This window comes from Ovis canadensis, chromosome 12 (genome assembly GCF_042477335.2).
Source record: "Ovis canadensis isolate MfBH-ARS-UI-01 breed Bighorn chromosome 12, ARS-UI_OviCan_v2, whole genome shotgun sequence".
Lineage (NCBI taxonomy): Eukaryota > Metazoa > Chordata > Mammalia > Artiodactyla > Bovidae > Ovis > Ovis canadensis.
Genome location: NC_091256.1, coordinates 77,752,346 through 77,771,688, shown reverse-complemented (window position 1 = coordinate 77,771,688; position 19,343 = coordinate 77,752,346). Strand labels below are relative to the sequence as shown.

General features: G+C 37.0%; 1 protein-coding gene across 1 annotated transcript in view; it reads right to left on the bottom strand.

Moving 5' to 3' along the window:
• Nucleotides 1–19,343, bottom strand: part of HMCN1 (hemicentin 1) — a 543,718-nt gene that overhangs the window by 339,940 nt on the left and 184,435 nt on the right. The window contains exon 5 of the mRNA XM_069546297.1: nt 1,442–1,613. Within this exon, the coding sequence (XP_069402398.1) occupies nt 1,442–1,613 (172 nt within the window). The remainder of the gene's footprint in view (nt 1–1,441; nt 1,614–19,343) is intronic.

The window sequence follows — 19,343 nt, the reverse complement described above, 5'->3', positions numbered from 1 at the left end:
AGGCTTCCGTAGTACATGAACCAAGAACTTTCATATATACAAGCTGGATTTAGAACAGGCAGTGGAAACAGATCAAATTGCCAACATTCACTGGATCACAGAGAAAGCAAGGGAATTCCAGAAAAACATCTACTTCTGCTTCATTGACTACACTAAAGCCTTTGACTGTGTGGATCACAACAAACTGTGGAAAATTCTTAAAGAGATGGGACTACCAGAGTTTACTTGTCTCCTGAAGAGGAGCTAAAGAGTCTCTTGATGAGGGTGGAAGGAAAGAATGAAAAAAGCTGGCTTAAACTCACATTCAAAAAACTAAAATCATGGCATCCGCTCCCACCACTTCGTGGCAAATAGAGGGGGAAAAAAGTGGAAGTAGTGACAGATTTTATATTCTTGGGCTCCAAAATCACTGTGGACAGTGACTATAGCCATTAAATTAAAAGACGCTTGTTCCTTGGAAGGAAAGCTATGACAAACCCATACAGCATATTGAAAAGCAGAGACCTCACATTGACGACAAAGGTACGTATAGTCAAAGCTATGGCTTTTCCAGTAAATACATACAGATGTGAGAGTTGGACCATAAAGAAGGCTGAGCACCAAAGAACTCATGCTTTCAAATTGTGGTGCTGGAGAAGATTCTTGAGAGTCCACTGGAATGCAAGGTGGGCAAGTAAGTCAATCCTAAAGGAAATCAACCCTGAATATTCACTGGAAGGACTGACGCTGAAGCTTCTATCCTTTGACCACCCGGTGTGAGGAGCGGACTTATTGGAAAAGAGCCTGATTGTGGGAAAGATTGAGAGCAGGAGAACAGAGTGACAGAGAATGAGATGACTGGATAATATCACTGGGATAGTATCACTGAGGCAATGAACATGAGTTTAAACAAACCATGGTAGATAGTAAAGAATAGGAAAGCCTGGTGGTATACTGCAGTCCATAGGGTTGCAAAGAGTCAGACACAACTTAGCGACTGAACAAGAACAACCTGTAAAATTAAAATCTATCAAGAAAATGATATGGTAAAAAATTAGACAGTTTTTTTTAGTAATAAAGGACTTTTTTCATATGATTCACTTAAAAATGACAAAACACTGAATTTTACAGAATAAGTTACTGTGAAGTATTTCCTCATATAAAGGTGAAGAAAATATTTCAGGTTCATCTAAAATATTTTTTGGATCCTTCAGTTACAATTAAGTTAGTAAATGCCATCTGTTTAAATTATTAGGAGTTTCAGTTTTTTGAATCTCATGTTAACTCAATGATACTTATGACTAAAAATCCTGTTTTAATTTTTAAACATCTTCTCCAGTCACTTTTGAGTTGGTTAAATTTATTCATAAAGTCAGCATTAATTTGAACAAGTAAGTCTTTCTATTTTTTTCATATTCTATATTTTTAAATATTTTTAATATGAATGTTCCATATAGCTTACCTAAAGGATTACGAATTTCAATCATTGGAGAAGGGCCACTCAGAGACACAGTAACCTCTTTTAGACTTGGATCAAAGGGAATTTTCCAAGTATTTACAGCCTGTTCCAAATGATCTGTTGATAAGAGGTGAACTTTGGAAGCCTGCACTGCTTCTTCCACCCATTTTAAAACCTATAAGAAAAAGAGAAATATGAGTGATATCAAAATATTTACAGCTTTATATCACCTTGAATTGCTGAAGCAGTAGCCTGTTTGCTTAATGAAATGACCAGGTCGCTTTCTACACTGTGTGAGGCTTATTTCCATCACAATCAACATAAACTTTCTCAACCCACAGAGCAGGAAAAATGCACTCCCCAGGGGATTAGTCTCCAAAAGTTTCAAACAGCTCATGTAACTCAATATTAAACAAACAAACAAACAAAAAACCTAATAACCCAACTGGAAAATGCACAGAATACCTGAATAAACATTTTTGCAAAGAAGACATACAGATGGCCGAGAGGCACATGAAAAGAGGCACGTGCTCAACAATGCTAATTATTTGAGAAACACAAATCAAAACTACAATGAGATATCACCTCACACCAGTCAAAATGGCCATCATCAAAAACAATCTATAAACAATTAATGCTGGGGTGGATGTGGAGAAAAGGGAACCCTCCTACACTGTTGGTGGGAATGTAGATTGGTACAGCCACTATGGAGAACAGTATGGAGGTTTCTTAAAAACAATCCCACTCCTGGGTATATATCCAGAGAAAAACATGGTTTGAAAGGCTAGACATACCCCAATGTTAAACGCACCATTATTTACGATAGCCAAGACGTGGAAGCAATGAAAATGTCAATCAACAGAATATGTGGTAAAAACACAGCCATAAAAAAGAATAAAATAATACCATTTGCACCAACATGGATAGACATGGAGATTATCATACAATCTCGTAACATCTCAGACATAAGTCAGAGAAAGACAAATGTCATACGATATGGCTTCTATGTGGAATCTCTAAAAAATGATACAAATGGACTTATTTATAAAACAGAAACATATTTACATACTTAGAGAATGAATGTATGGTTACCTGGGGGCAGGGAGAAAAGGGCAAGGAACAGACTGAGAGTTTGGGATTGACATGTACACACTGCTGTATTTTTTTTAAAAGCCTAACTCTCCCTACATCCACTTATTATAGCAGGTTCAGAATAAAATATTAGTTTAACCCATGCTCAAATTTCAATTTTTATATCTTGGAGTAATATATTCAAAATGAGATTACAGTGTCCAAACACTAGTTGTGTAAGATATGACATGCATAGGTACTACAGACAGTTCCATTTCTCAACAGAAATGAAAAGAATCTACAGAAAACAAGGTAATGGCAATACTGAGATTCTTTTTCCCTCTATTCTTTCTTTCTCAGTTTTTTCAAAGTTCAATTAATAAAAGACAATTAGCAAATTATCAAATCCAATTTCAATATATTGATTACTGAATTACTGTAATAGAGTACACTATAAAACTACATAATAATATATACTGTAGTACATTAATTATTAAAAAATAATTGCAATGCCAGCAAAACATTCATTTTTATGATAAAATAAAAAATATAAGAATATAATGGGGGAAAATAACCATTATGTTTCTTAAAGTGGAAAAATACTTCAGGTTAGAACCAATTTTAGTGGCGTGCTCTTGAAGGAAACCTTCTAGTCCACAGAAACGCTCAGCAACAGCAAATACAATTCTTCATTTTACAGGGCATGTCTGGACAGGTACTGCTTAGCAGAACTTACCACCATTACTCCTAGATCATACTAAGCTTTAATCCACCTAAGATCTTCCTCTGGTTCATTTATCCTTCAAGACGGTATTCCATCATGAACAGTTTCCCTCATAATCACTCATTAAACACTGAAGAGCACTGGGTATTAAGCTACAGCCAAGCTACTCAAACAACAGTATTTTTTAAATTTCAATAATGGTAGTCACAAACCAATGAATCAAACAGCAAGTATTGTGTAATAATTTCAATCTCTGTAAAATGATTCCCCCCTTTTTTTTGGTCCTCAAGGATGAGAAAAGTGGCTAAGACATTATCATAAAATTAACAATGTGAGGCAATTATGTTTATTCATCAAAGAAATGTTCACTGTTCAAAGAACTCTTCTAAGTACTGAGTACTGATGAAAGTGAATGAAATTGATGAAAGTGAAAGAAATTTAGGAACATGAATGAAATTGATGAAAGTGAAGTTGCTCAGTCATATTCAACTCTTTGCGACCCCAAGGACTGTAGCCCACCAGGCTCCTCCATCCATGGAATTTTCCAGACAAGAATACTGGAGTGGGTTGCCATTTCCTTCTCCAGGGGATCATCCCAACCCAGGGATCGAACCCAGGTCTCCTGCATTGCAGGCAGACTCTTTACCATCTGAACCACAAAGGAAGGCAATGCTGGACTAGAGGAAGCACAAGCTGGAATCAAGATTTCCAGGAGAAATATCAATAACCACAGATATGCAGATGACACCACTCTCAGGGCAGAAAAAGAAGAGGAACTAAGAGCTTCTTGATGAAAGTGAAAAAGGAGAGTGAAAAAGCTGGCTTAAAACTCAACATTCAAAACACAAAGATCATGGCATCTGGTCCCATCACTTCGTGGCAAATAGATGGGGAAACAATGGAAACAGTGAGAGACTTTATTTTCTTGGGCACCAAAATCAATGCAGATGGTGACTGCAGCCACAAAATTAAAAGATGCCTGCTCTCTGGAAGAAAAGCTATGACCAACTTAGACAGTATTTTAAAAAGCAGAGACATTACTTGGCCAACAAAGGTCTGCATAGTCAAAGCTATGGTTTTTCCAGTAGTCATGTATGGATGAGAGAGCCAGACCATAAAGAAAGCTGAGCGCCAAAGAACTGATGCTTTTCAACTGTGGTGGAAAAGACTCTTGAGAGTCCCTTGGATTGCAAGATCAAACCAGTCAATCCTAAAGAAATTCAGTCCTGAATATTCATTGGAAGGACTGATGCTAAAGCTCTAATACTTTGCCCACCTGATGTGAAGAACGGACTCACTAGAAAAGACCCTGATGCTGAGAAAGGTTGAAGGCAGGGGGAGAAGGGGACGCCAGAGGATGAGATGGTTGGATATCATCATCAACTTGATGGACATGAGTTTGAGCAAGCTCCGGGAGTTGGTGATGGACAGGGAGGCCTGGCATGCTGCAGTCCATGGGGTCTCAAAGAGTTGGACACAACTGAGCAACTGAATTGGACTTCTTAAATAAAAGAAAGGAATTCATAAAACAGGAAGCCTTTGTTGAAATAATGTATGTAAACTGCCCATCACAGTACTTGCCACATAGTGGATTTTCAAATGTTTTCCTCCATCTCCAACTGAATTCCCTTCCCTTCCCCTAATTGAAAATTTCAATAATGACTTCATGGGCAAAGTGAGAAAAAACGTACCCCTGAAAGACAAGATTTCTTAAATGAAAAGCAGTCACAAAGTCACTACAGGTAGAAGAGAAGTTCTTAAAAACATACAGAGACAGAAGTACTCATATGTTGGGAACATGAGTGCATCTAACTGGCTACAGTTAAGTTTTCAGAAAAGGGAGAAGCAGAATATGAGGTTGGAAGCTTATGTCAAGGGCAGTGTGTGTATGCTCACAAAGTCAAGCTATGACAACCGGATTCTATCCTAAAGACATGAGTGAAAAGTTTCTGAAGGAATTTCTGCTTTAAGCAGAGAAGTAATACTTTGACAGCAGTACTTTACAAAGAAAAGCTTGTAGTGGTATCATCAACTAACTCAGCACAAAAATTACTGCATAAATCCAATGATATATTTCCTCACATTTTAACTGTATAAAGCACCTGGGATTTTACATATGAGATAGGTATGTATCGATATCATTACCTAAAGAAGCAAATGCCATATTTTGAAAAATGGGTTCTGAGTGATCTATCATGCATGAACAGGAAGATATGAATCATTCTGCCAATCAAATCGGTCCATATGGCTATAGAAACCAGAGACTGATTCTTGCTAATATCTGACCATAAACAGAACACATATTTTAAAAATCAGAGTGTTGACATTTTTATGTCTTCAACATGGAACATGGCTACCTAACTCAAAGGAATGCAAAGAACTGACTTACTCTCTGAGAAGGCACTTGATAAATTTTACTGGTGATAAATAACTTTGAGAATAATGTCTGATTTAGAGACTAAAGAAGGCAAAGACAAGAGAAATCAGATAAATGGAAAGAACATTTGTTTTAAGGACAAGACACAAAATGTGGTCATAAATAATTCTCAACATAAGAAAGAAAAGAATTAGAAAACAAGGATATTATAGTATCTCAGGTTCAACAATGAAATGTAATAGTGTTGAGCAGAAATAAAAGAGAAATCAATTTTTAATACACCTTTCTTTAAATGTGTAGTGTATTCTGCGTGACTCCTGAAATACATCTGTCCTTTGAAACGAATGTAAAAAGGTTATGATATATAATCGGAAAATGATACCACCCTTATGGCAGAAAGTGAAGAGGGACTAAAAAGCCTCTTGAAAGTGAAAGAGGAGAGTGAAAAAGTTGGCTGAAAGCTCAACAATCAGAAAACGAAGATCATGGCATCCAATCCCATCACTTCATGGGAAATAGATGGGGAAACAGTGGAAACAGTGTCAGACTTTATTTTTGGGGGCTGCAAAAATCACTGCAGATGGTGACTGCAGCCATGAATTTAAAAGATGCTTACTGCTTGGAAGAAAAGTCATGACCAACCTAGATAGCATATTCAAAAGCAGAGACATTACTTTGCTGACTAAGGTCCGTCTAGTCAAGGCTATGGTTTTTCCAGTAGTCATGTATGGATGTGAGAGTTGGACTGTGAAGAAGGCTGAGCACCGAAGAATTGATGCTTTTGAACTGTAGTGTTGGAGAAGACTCTTGAGAGTCCCTTGGACTGCAAGGAGATCCAACCAGTCCATTTTGAAGGAGATCAGCCCTGGGATTTCTTTGGAGGGAATGATGCTAAAGCTGAAACTCCAGTACTTTTTCCACCTCATGTGAAGAGTTGACTCATTGGAAGACTCTGATGTTGGGAGGGATTGGGGGCAGGAGGAGAAGGGGATGACAGAGGATGAGATGGCTGGATGGCATCACTGAGTCAATGGACGTGCGTCTGAGTGAACTCCAGGAGATGGTGATGGACAGGGAGGCCTGGCGTGCTGCGATTCATGGGGTCACAAAGAGTTGGACACGACTGAGCGACTGAACTGAACTGAAGTTCTAGGCATTCCTGTGAAAATGGAAAGCTTTCTGATTTAGTTGCCTTCTCATACAGGAACTGCGTTTAAATGGTAGGAAATATAAGTGGGCTTTTGGTTTATTCTTAATACTGTTTCTAATTCATCAACATTTATGAGGCTTTCACAGAGATTACCATGGATCATGATATTACTGGTTGGGAAAGATACAGTGCAGACTTCTGTCCCAAGTCTCAAATCACTTTTTTATACAATTATAGGAAAAAATCAAATTGAAGACAGATGTAACCCACTTTATTAGAAAATACAGATATCACCAACATGTGAATAAAAGCAGATTCCTACAAGCCACAAAATCACCAAAAGTGAGGTTTCTGACCTCTAATGTTGCCACATATAAGGAAAAAGAAAAAAAAACAAAAAACTTTGTCTAACCATGAGAAATGTTCTTATGGGATTGGAAAGGACCTTAAATTGTAACAACAAAAAGGAGTGAACTAGAATAATGTGAGATCCCTTGAATGCTTACATTTTTACTAAACCATTGGTTTAGTCTTTCAAACCACTAAGGCACCATTAACTGTGCATTAAGTTTTAATGTAAAAATAGTCTCTAATGATGTTTAGCAGTTTAAATCTCAAAAGGCCTTTGAGAACATCTAACTCAGATCCTTTATTTTATAAATGAGGGAAACTGATAAGTGAGTTCTTATACCTTTCAAACACCTAACCATACTGATTCTGGTGCAGTAGTTATTTTTTATAAAGCCCCTGAGTCCTTGAAGACACTCTCCTAGTATAAATATTTTGCATCCTACATAATAATTGATACTTAAAAATAGTTCCTATTTCTATTTTATTCAGGAAGGAAATGCAAATATCATTGCAAAACAGAAAACTAGCCTACATTATTATGTATTATGAAACATGATACATAGCATTAAGCAGAAATGAAGTGCAATCAATTCTGCATACATCTTCAAGGACAGAATTTGACAAAAACTTTGGAAGAATTTTTCTTTTTTTAACCAGGATATTATTGACATAAAACATTAAATTCATTTCAGGTGTATAGTATAATGATTCAGTATGTGTATACACTGCAGAATGAGTCTCACAATAGGTCTAACTAACATATATCACCACACACAGTTGCCATTTTTTTCTCTTGTGATGAGAACTTTTAGGACTTGCTCTCTTAGGAACTTCCAAATATACAATACATTAACTATAGCTAATAGGCTCTACATTACATCCCCAGGACTTATTGATTTTATAACTAGAAGCCTGTACCTTTTGAACCCCTTTAACCTACACCCACCCCACCAAATCCCCAGCTTCTGTTCTTTATATATTACTGGTTTAATTTTATTTTGTTTTTATTTTAGATTCTATACACTGTATTTGTCTTTTTCTGTCTGATTTATTTCACTTAGCATAATGCCCTTAAGGTCCATCCCTGTTGTCAAACATGACAAGACTGCCTTCTTTTTATGGCTGAATAATATCCCTATATATATATGTAAATATATCACATTTTCATCATTCATTTATAGATGGGCACGTAGGCTGCTTCCATATTTTGGTGATTGTAAACAGTGCTGCAATGAACATGAAGTAAATATGTTTTTTGAGTCAGTACTTTTGTTTTATTCAGATAAATACCCAGAAGTGGAACTGCTTGATCGTAAGTTCATCTGGGGGTTTTCCCTGGTAGCTCAGACGATAAAGAATCTGCCTGCAATGCAGGATACACAGGAGACTGGGTTCGATTTCTGGGTCAGGAAGATTCTGTGAAGAAGGGAATGGCAATCCATTCTAGTATCCTTGCCTGGAAAATTCCATGGATGCAGAAGTCTGGTGGGCTACAGTCCACAGGGTCACAAAAGGTGGGATACAACTGAGCGATTAACACTTTCATTTTTCAAGGTCTTTTTTAATTTGGAGGGGAAGCGTCATACTCTTTTCCATAGTGGTTGTACCAATTTACCTTTCCACCAACAGTACACAAGTGTTCCTTTTGCTTTTGTCCTTGCCAACAACCTGTCATTTCTTGTCTTCTTGGTAATGGCCATTCTAACCAGTGTGAGGTGATATGATATCTCATTGTGATTTCGATTTGCATTTCCCTGATGATTAGTGATATGAGCACCTTTTAATGTACTTGTTGGCCATCTGAATGTCCTATTTGAAAAAAATTGCTATGCATATCTTTTGCTCACTTTTAGTTGATTGTTTTGGGGGTTTTGCTATTGAGTTCTTTATGTTTTGAATAGTAATCCCTCATCAAACATATGATATGCAACTATTCTAACTTCTCCCATTCAATAGGTTGCCTTTTCATTTGTTGGGTCTGATTCTTTGCAACCCTATGGACTGTAGCCTGCCAGACTCCTTTGTCCATGGTATTCTCCAGGTAAGAACACTACAGTGGGTTGCTGTGCTGTCCTCCAGGGGATCTTCTCAATCCAGGGATCAAACCCACATCTTCTACACTGCAGGCAGATTCTTTACCTCTGAGCCACCAGGGAAGCACCAGATTGGCGATATAATGGAATTTAAAGTCATGAAGCTCCCCTCACAGCCCCTAGCCCACCATGGACTTATACAAACAAGGAAATACATCATTCTGCCATAATAAACTTAGATGTTAACACACAACGGCCCAGAAAACTAGATGTTCATCCGTACACAATGGCTCAGCAACCCAGATGTCCATCAACAAATGAACAGTTAAGGAAAGGTGTGGTATATTATGTACAATGGAATATTACTCAGCCATCAAAAGGAACAAATCTGAATCAGTTGAACTGAGGTGGACGACCCTAGAGCCTGTAATACAGACTGAAATAAGTCAGAAAGAGACAAATATATACTAACACACATATATGGAATCTAGAAAAATGGTACTGATAAAACCATTTGCAAGATACACATAGAGACACAGACATAGAGAAAAGACTTGTAAACACAGCAGGGGATGAAGAGCATGGGACGAATTGAGAGAGCAGTGCTGACATATACATACTACCATATGTAAAACAGATAGCTAGTATGAAGTTGCTATATAACATAGGGAGCTCAGCCTGGTGCTCTGTGATGACCTAGAGGGGTGAGCCAGGTTGGGGAGGCTCAACAGGGAGGGGATAGGGAAAAGGCTTAGAAATTGGAATTGCATTAGAAAATTTGGGTTCAATGGGGGAACTACAGAGGACTGATAACAAAAATGACCCTCAACTTCAACTCTATGAGCACGTAAAACTTGCATAAAACTACCACACCTTCAACAGGATGGAAGTTCTCTAATGTGTAACAGCTGAAAAAATAAAAGCACACTTCATACATTTTTGAAGGGTGAAATCATTCCTGCTGTTCTAAAGTGTCAAAGTATATTTCATTAATTTATCTTCATAAAATTCCTATGTGTCAGAAACTCAACATGCTATAAATGATTGAGCAAAGTTCTCTTGCCAGAAATATGCATTTAAAATAATGAAAACATAAAGCATTGACTATTATACACTAGATCCTCAGACCTTATTCATCTTACAGCTGAAAGCTGGGACCCTTTTACCAATCTCTCTTTTCCTAACCATTGAGCCCCTGGCTGTGTTTCTATGAGCTGGAAATTTTTTGGTAGATTCCACATAACTATTGTGCTGATAACACTGTATAGCATAACTGAAATTTACTAAGAGAATAGAACTTAAATGTTTTTACCAAAAAAAAAAGAGAGAGAGAGAGAGAGAACGAGAAACATGGGAGGCAGGAGACATGATAATTAACTAGATGGGGAGAATCCTTTCCCAATACGCAAGTATATCAATAGGTACACACATCCCAATATACACTTCATGATTCCAGAATCCAACCATAACTGAATGGTTACTTTAATGGCTGCCACTTAAATAGCACTTTCATTTAAGCCCCATGCTAAGAACTTTATAAATTTTACCTCATTGAATTTTTCTATATCCTTTATTTAAATGGTATAGTATATAACACATTGCTAGTAAGTATAATTCCAAAAAAAGCATACAAGTCCAGATCACATGCTCTTAACCACTGTAATGAAATATAGGGTGAAGTTCTTTGGGTGTCCATTGCTCCTCATTCCTACCATTGAACAAAACCTCAGATTCCAACTGGCCCAAGGAGAAAAAGAAAGAGAGAGAAAGAAATAGAAGGGGAGTGAAGGAAAAGGAGAGAAAAAAGGGAGGAAGCAGGAGAGGGGAAGGAGAAAGAGAGAAAAAGAGAGGGAGAGAAGAAAGAAGGGAAAGGAAGAAGAAAGGGAGCTACAGGAGGCAGAAAAAGGAAGCACTTAATTTGGGGCTTCTAAACCAAAATCCCACTAATTCAAAATTAATTCAAAAGAGTTCAAGCATAATTTTGATTATATGCAAATTTCAAATTATGTCCTTGTCTAAGATGTACACCTACACATACTTAATATGTAAATCCACTGTACTGCCCTGTGTTTGCTGAGTTCGGGAATAAGATAGAGAAAGTAATTCAGATGCATTAAACAGGAATAGCATTTGGTTGATTAAGTTAATCTCACAATCGATGTGTTCTTACCAATGAGATGGGAAAATCTCAGAGTCTAGAGACCACAGCTCTTTCATCACCAATCAGAACCATATAGGACCAAGAGAACCCGAACTCAGATAGCGGAGGCTCCCTCACTTTTAGACAGAACTTGGATGGGCACTGCAAACACTTCCCATAATGACTTAGCTGTCTCCCTGTTTCTCCGTTGATCTGTACCCATCCATTCTGACTAACATATTATCTAGAGATTTTAACACAGTTGCAGGCAAGTTTCTCTGACCCCCTGGGTCTTTCAGCCACTAAAAGGAACCTTTTGTGTATTTCTGTTCTGATTATAGGTAGATTTTAAAGTGAAGTTATCTAGATCTCATCACACTTTCCATATTTCCAATTAGTGTCCTAAGAACTAATAACGTACTCAAAAACAAGAAGCTTTAAGAAAAAGCATATATTCAAATGTCACATAATAGAACTTTAAGTGCCTTTGATGAGGAGATAAACTGGAAGATTTTAAAGGTCCAGCTATTTCAGAGGCCCCACAAGGAATAAATGTTAGTAACAATGTGTGCCTCAGGCAGTCAAGAAGAGGAGTGTGGACTAAAACTATTGGGAAATGCTTTATAGGAGTGGTAAAACTTCAGGACTCTGCAGCTTTTAACATCTGGCACCATGCACAAAAGCCTCAGCAATACTAACTCTTTCCAGATTCCCTGTAATCTATAGCAAGAACACTTACATTTATATAACAGCCTGGGTTTTACTGGTACTGTTTGAAATAATATAGGTGAATATTCAGTACTTGCCAAGTTATTTTCAGTCTCCCTTTTAAATTACAGTAAAACATTTTATTAGCGCCCGCAACTAAATCATCACTAGAGATGGTAGTTGAAATCAACTGTACAAATCTTAGCAGCTCCCAAGGAGGAAAGAGCAAAGTAAATCAAGAATCAAAATCTGGGAAGTAAATGAAAGCAATGGATTAAGTCAGAGAAAGTCTGGCCCATCCGCATATCAAAAGGTAATCTTCATATCTGAAAAAGAAGAGATTGGAAAGTGAAGGGGAAAGGGAGGGTTGGGAAGGGATACTTAGGGAGTTTGGGATGGACATGTACACACCGCAACATTTTTTTCTTTTTAATATTTAAAATAGATAACCAACAAGGACCTACTGTATAGTACATGGAACTCTGCTCAATGTCATGTGGCAGCCTGGATGGGAGAGGAGTTTGGGGGAGAATGGATTCATGTATATGTCCCTTTGCTGTTCACCTGAATCTATCACATTTATTAATTGACTATACTCTAATACAAAGTAAAACTTTTTTTTAAAAGTAACTTAACATGAAAAAAAAAAGAAATAAAGGTGATACAGAGGCAGGAGGATATTTTGAATATTGGGCGGGGTAGTAAAGGAGGAGGAAAAAAAGAAAGAGCATCCAATGAGTAACCTATTAAGGTCTTTAGAGTAAATAATATTTATATTTACTTTAAATCTAATTATCACAGTTTATTTACACTGAAGAAAAAAATGAAAGGGGATTAATGACCTGAAATGAGATTTTATATTAAGACGATAAACACTAAAAAAAAAAGTCATCTTATCAAATACTACGTTCTGTATTAAATCCATAGAGTAAAAAGGTATATGCCCTGCCTATAATAGTTAATAAAACCAGATTCAAATAACCAGAGTACACGCATTTGACATTTGCTATCATAAACTAGGATAAAATAGACTCTCTGTTCCGCTGGAGTATAGACATTTGACATTTGCTATCATAAACTAGGATAATATAGCCTCTCTGTTCCACTCCTAGTAAATTCATGCTTTTAGAGCAGGGGAACAGTGCTGGGTCTCTGACTACAGGGCAGTGAGAGATGCCTCAGCAAAAGATAACTGATCATAAATGTTTCCCCAGAGACCTCCTATTTAGTAAAAGACATAGGTTCTGTGAGCTGAACACATACAACTTGAGGACCCTCTCTAAGAAAAATACATGTGCAATTAAAAAAAAATAGTTTGCATACATTTCAAATTATTAAAAGCTGACAAATACTGTAAACTCCCAAAATAAATATATTAATATAAAATCTGCTATTGTTAACTGTCAAGAGGCTATGATATTTCTCCCCTTGCATCTTTGTCTGCATACTCTTTGAATGTCTGTTCCCATGACCAAAAAATGTAATATTTTATGCAGAGAGACTAGAAAGACAGTCTTTTCTTGAATATCAGTTATCCAAAAAAAATTTTATTATCTGAGATACTTTAAAACTTTCAACTTCATACATGACATACTTGAAGTCTTGCTAGAGCTATAGCTCAAACAAATGAACAGAAAAAATAGCCAAGATCACCCCAATGTCATGAGACACAGGACACATGTGTCAGGGGGGCAGCTGAAACTGAAGAGGACAATGATCTTAACCAATCATGGTTTAACTACCTTACTTTTGCAAATGCCCCCAAGCCTCAATTTTTAACTCTGTGAACACTTTCACTTTCCAGTACCTTAGAAGGGATTCACACAAAAGAACACAGGCAAACTTAAATTTTGTTACTTTCACTGTAACAAAAGTTTTCAAAACTTTCACTCTGTCTCCATTCCCATTTTTCTGGAAGATACAGTAATTACAACTTCCTTGCCCACTTACGACACCAGGCAAATGGCAACCATCAATGTCAGATTTTTTTTTAAGCCACTTGAAGACCAGTCAATAGTGAGTTTCTCTATTGCCCTTGCTTGGTAAAGGGTAGACATTGCAAATATATCACAGTCATGGACTGATTATTAAGTAAATGGCAGGGACCATTTTAAGCAACTGCCATTAGGTTCTACAAAATCTCTACAATGAACTAATGCTACATGTCCACAAGGTAGACATGCAGCACTCTTCAATGGGATCAGCAGTGTGGCAGTTAAAATAAACCAAGATGAAAATAATGAAACACCAATGACAGAGGGAAAGAAGAAGAGAAACAAAAGCCAAACATACATTAGATTCAGTGTTACCTTGGTGGCAATTTAATGTGGACACAAAAAAGAAGGAAAGTCTGGAATGACTCTCAGACTTCTGGCTTGAGAAATAAGAAGAATGATAATCTTTTTAAACTATGACCAGAAACACCAAAGGAAAGTAAGGTTCAAGAGTCACCATAGCCCACTCTTTGCAACCCCATGGACTGTAACCCACTGGGCTCCTCCGTCCACGTGATCTTCCAGGCAAGAATACTGGAGTGGGTTGCCATTTCCTCCTCCAGGGGACTTTTCTGACCCAGAGATCTAACCCATGTCCCCTGCATTGGCAGGCAGGTTCTTTACCACTGAGCTACCTGGGAAGCCACTCAGGAGTCATTACATGGAAGACAAAAACCACTAAGGAAAAGAGAGAAAACGAAAACAACATGAACATACATTTCAAATCTCCTACAAAGATAGGATTTTATACCAATTATAAAATGAGGAAAAACTCAAATTAATGTGTACCTATCCCTGGTGACTCAGACAGTAAAAATCCACCTGCAGTTCAGGAGACTTCGGTTCAATCCCTGGGTTGGGAAGATCCCCTAAGGAAGGGAATGACTACCCACTCTAGTATTCCTGCCTGGATAATTCCATGGAGAGAGGAGCCTGGTGGGCTACAGTCCATGGGGTCGCAAAGAGTCAAACACAACTGAGACTGAAACTTAAAGTCAATAAACAAATTTGATGGGTAGGTAAACTCATTAGTTTTAGATTCCTACACTACAGCAGAATAACTATAAAACTGTTCTGTTCAAGACTATCAAACTGATTTACATACTGGAACAATTAGAAGAATCCTGGTTTCTCTATCAATTAAATAACAACAAAATTGTTTGACCCATAGTTTTGAGGAATCAGTCCTAATGACCCCGCTGTGTCTGTATCTAACATAGGAAGCAAGTTAATAAACAGAAAACTCAATTAAACAGAGACAAGAAGGAGGTGATCTCATACTCTGTGAAGACTGCAGAGCCCAATGGAAGGAGAAAGACTGCATCTTTAGGAACTCAGCCAATGAAAAGCCACAGATTCTTCATTTATTATAGCCCTCCCTACTTCCTTTTTATCTCTATAAAAGTGTTCTCCTTTGGGGGACTTGCCTATGGCCTTGCATGGTTACAATCTCCGAACTGGAATTCTCTGCTGATCCAAGCTCATCTTTGCTGGAGAAGTATCTGGGAGTCTACTTGTTTTAGGTAAACATATGAATTAGATAAACTTTTTAATATTATATTTTTATTTTCAAATTATATATTAAAACTGTTTTTATAACAGTAATACATCTATGTTAAAAAAAAGGAAAAGAAACAATCATATAAGGAGAAAATAATACCCATAACTGTACTACCTGCAAATAATCACTCTTCAATATTTTTATATTTCTTTCTATATCTCTGCATTTGTGCATTATGTGCTTAAAAACACTTATTTACCTAATTAGGATTATACTACACATTTAGTTTCCTTATTCAAATCATTTATAAACACTTGCTCTGTACTCACCCATCAGGTAATTATTTGGGAATATAAAATAAATTAGAGTTCATAGCATCACTTTACTGACAAAGGCCCATATAGTCAAAGCTATGGTTTTTCCAGTAGTTATGTAGGGATGTGCCTGGTTGAACCTAGCATTGTGAATTTCCAGACCACTAAAGAAATAGTTGGAAATAGACCATGGTTTCATAAAACTGCCACATTCATCTTTGGTTATTTTCTAAAACCTTGTTTTGTAAATGGAAAATTGTGAGTGACTACACCTTTCTCATTCCTCAGCCATAATTTTTATGGTAATTAGTCACACAATCTGTACTAACTTCTGGAGTTAAATATACTGAAGTCAGCATCTTTGATTTCAAAATAATGTTAAAAATATAGCTTTATGATTCAGTAAGAAATCAAATGTCTTGGCCTGAACATGAGTAGGAAAGAACACTGGCAAGAAAAATGACCACAGTGTTTCTCTCAGCAGTCACAGGGTAGAGAAATGGAATTACAGGCTAATTATCTGGTACTTCAAGCACATAAAATGTTTTGAAACACATGAAAAATCAATGAGAAATACTAGTTCATTAGAGATTTAATGCTCAGATTTGAAACCACAGCTTTTACTTGCAAAACAGATTCACAGTAGATAGTAAGTGTCACCAGGGAGCAACATTTTATTCTACCTTTATCTATACAGTAAACAATGCTGGTATTAATCAGAGACATTTATAAACAAAAAATAAATGATATTAATCCAATGAGGTTATAAGCAAGATGTTAATCAAGTTGTCCTCAACTGCAAGGAACCAGCATACTAATTATAAACTCAAGAATTAGAAGAGCCAAATCCTCTGTCCATGGGATTCTCCAGGCAAAAATACTGAAGGGGGTAGCCATTCCCTTCTTCAGGGGATCTTCCCAATCCATGGGTCGAACTCAGGTCTGCTGAACTGCAGGCAGATTCTAGACCTTCTGAGCCACCAGGGATGCCCCAATTATAAACTTGAGAATTAGAAGAGCCAAATAGATAAGTCTGGAGATATATGAAATGGTCAGTAAATTTTCACAAAGACAAAAATGGTTACAGTTAATCATTACACCAGAAAGTTATCACTAGCAACAGCCCCCAATGGTTACTAGTCTCAAAGGCACTGAACCATAGTCAAGCAAATATCCAAATAATAGCTTTAGCAGTTTTCATGTAAACCTTAAATTCAACCTAAAGTAATTATTTTCAGTAACTGTCACATTGCTAAAGGAAAATCCAAAAATTTTGCTGGAAGCGCTTTTTTCTTTACATGTACAAAAAAATAATAATGATGATACTACACATATCCACCATAATGGTAAACTGAAAAAGGCAGAAACACCAAGTGTTAGTGAAAATGTAGAACAGCCAGGATTCTTGCATACTACTCATGAGAATATAAATTGAACCAACTTTAGAACACAGTTAAGTGGCATCTGCTGAAGGTGATTTTATTCTCTGTGACCCAACATTCTTGCTCTTTGATATTTAACCAAGAGAAATCAATCCATATACACAACAAATGAACATCCTAGAATACTCAGGGCAGTATGATCAGTATAAGATTAAAGTTGGAAATTACCCAAAATACATCAACAATAGATGTATTGTTTAGATGTATTGTTAGATAGATTGTGATATATTCATAAAACAGAAGTATTGTTAGATAGATTGTGATATATTCATAAAACAGAAGTCAGCACATGAATGAGGATGGATGATTTACAACTATAGGTAACAATGTGGCTGAGTCTCACAATAACAAGGTTGAACAAAAAAACTCAGACATTAAAGCCTGTGCAGCAGAAAGTGAAGAGGAACTAAAAAGCCTCTTGATGAAAGTGAAAGAGGAGAGTGAAAAAGTGGGCTTAAAGCTCCACATTCAGAAAACAAAGATCATGGCATCTGGTCCCATTACTTCATGGACAATAGATGGGGAAACAGTGGAAACAGGGTCAGACTTTATTTCTGGGGGCTCCAAGATCACTGCAGATGGTGACTGCAGCCAGGAAATTAAAAGACACTTACTCCTTGGAAGAAAAGTTATGACCAAACTATATAGTATATTCTAAAGCAGACATTATTTGCTGACTAAGGTCTGTCTAGTCAAGGCTATGGTTTTTCCTGTGGTCATGTATGGATGTGAGAGTTGGACTGTGAAGAAGGCTGAGCGCCGAAGAATTGATGCTTTTGAACTGTGGTGTTGGAGAAGACTCTTGAGAGTCCCTTGGACTGCAAGGAGATCTAACCAGTCCATTCTGAAGATCAACCCTGGGATTTCTTTGGAAGGAATGATGCTAAAGCTGAAACTCCAGTACTTTGGCCACCTCATGCAAACAGTTGACTCATTGGAAAAGACTCTGATGCTGGGAGGGATAGGGGGCAGGAGGAGAAGGGGACGACTGAGGATGAGATGGCTGGATGGCATCACTGACTCGATGGATGTGAGTCTGAGTGACCTCCAGGAGTTGGTGATGGACAGGGAGGCCTGGCGTGCTGTGATTCATGGGGTCGCAAAGAGTCGGACACAACTAAGCGACTAAACTGAACTGAACTGTGTGACTACATTTACATACAGGGCAGAATGTGGCAAACCAATCTATGTTTTTCCAGACCAGGATATAAGGATAGCCCATGTAATTGAAAGGTGGTTTAAAGAGGGTTTCTGGCATCCTGATACTGTATTGCTTCTCAGTCTGAGTGTTGGTTACCTAAGATATGTTGAGTTTCTGAAAATGGATTAAGCTGTAGGTTTATGTGCATTTTTCTGCATATGTATAATACTTCAATGAATTGGAGAAGGAAATGGCAACCCACTCCAGTACTCACGCCTAGAAAATCCCATGGACAAGAAGCCTGCAGGCTACAGTCTGTGGGGTCACAAAGAGTCAGACACAACTGAGTGACTTCACTTTCACTTTCAAAGAAAAGGTTAAAATAAAGAAAAGTTTACAATGATTCCAAAAGTACTTTTCTACCAAACCTACGCCTTTATTTATTAAGCTTAATTTAACCAAAATAAAGTTTTGCTAATTAATTCCAAGAAATTCAATCATACATGTAAAACTATAGAGTATTCAAGAGAAGATTAAAAAAAAAATTCCCATGGTGCAAATGTACAATAATGCAGGATAACACATCAGATACATAGGAAAACATAAGAAAATAATAAATATATACACTGATTTTTCAACTTTTAAGATACCATAAATTGATTAGATGCACCATCATTTTATGTGCCAATTAGAAAGGTGAGACACTTGTATGTTTCAATCTATGAAAAAGGTGAAACAATCTATGAATGCCACGAGTATAAAATAAATTTAATGAAAAATACATTATTTTGTAAGTGTCTCTTAGAGTGGATGAGAAATGTGCCATAAATAAACAGTAGGAACTGTGGGTGCTCAGACTAAGAAAGGGTCCATATGGCAGGTATCCTGTAGGAAGCAGTTATCTATTAAGTGGACAAAAAAATAACCTTTGAAGGGTAGAAAGGAAAGAAGTTAAGGGC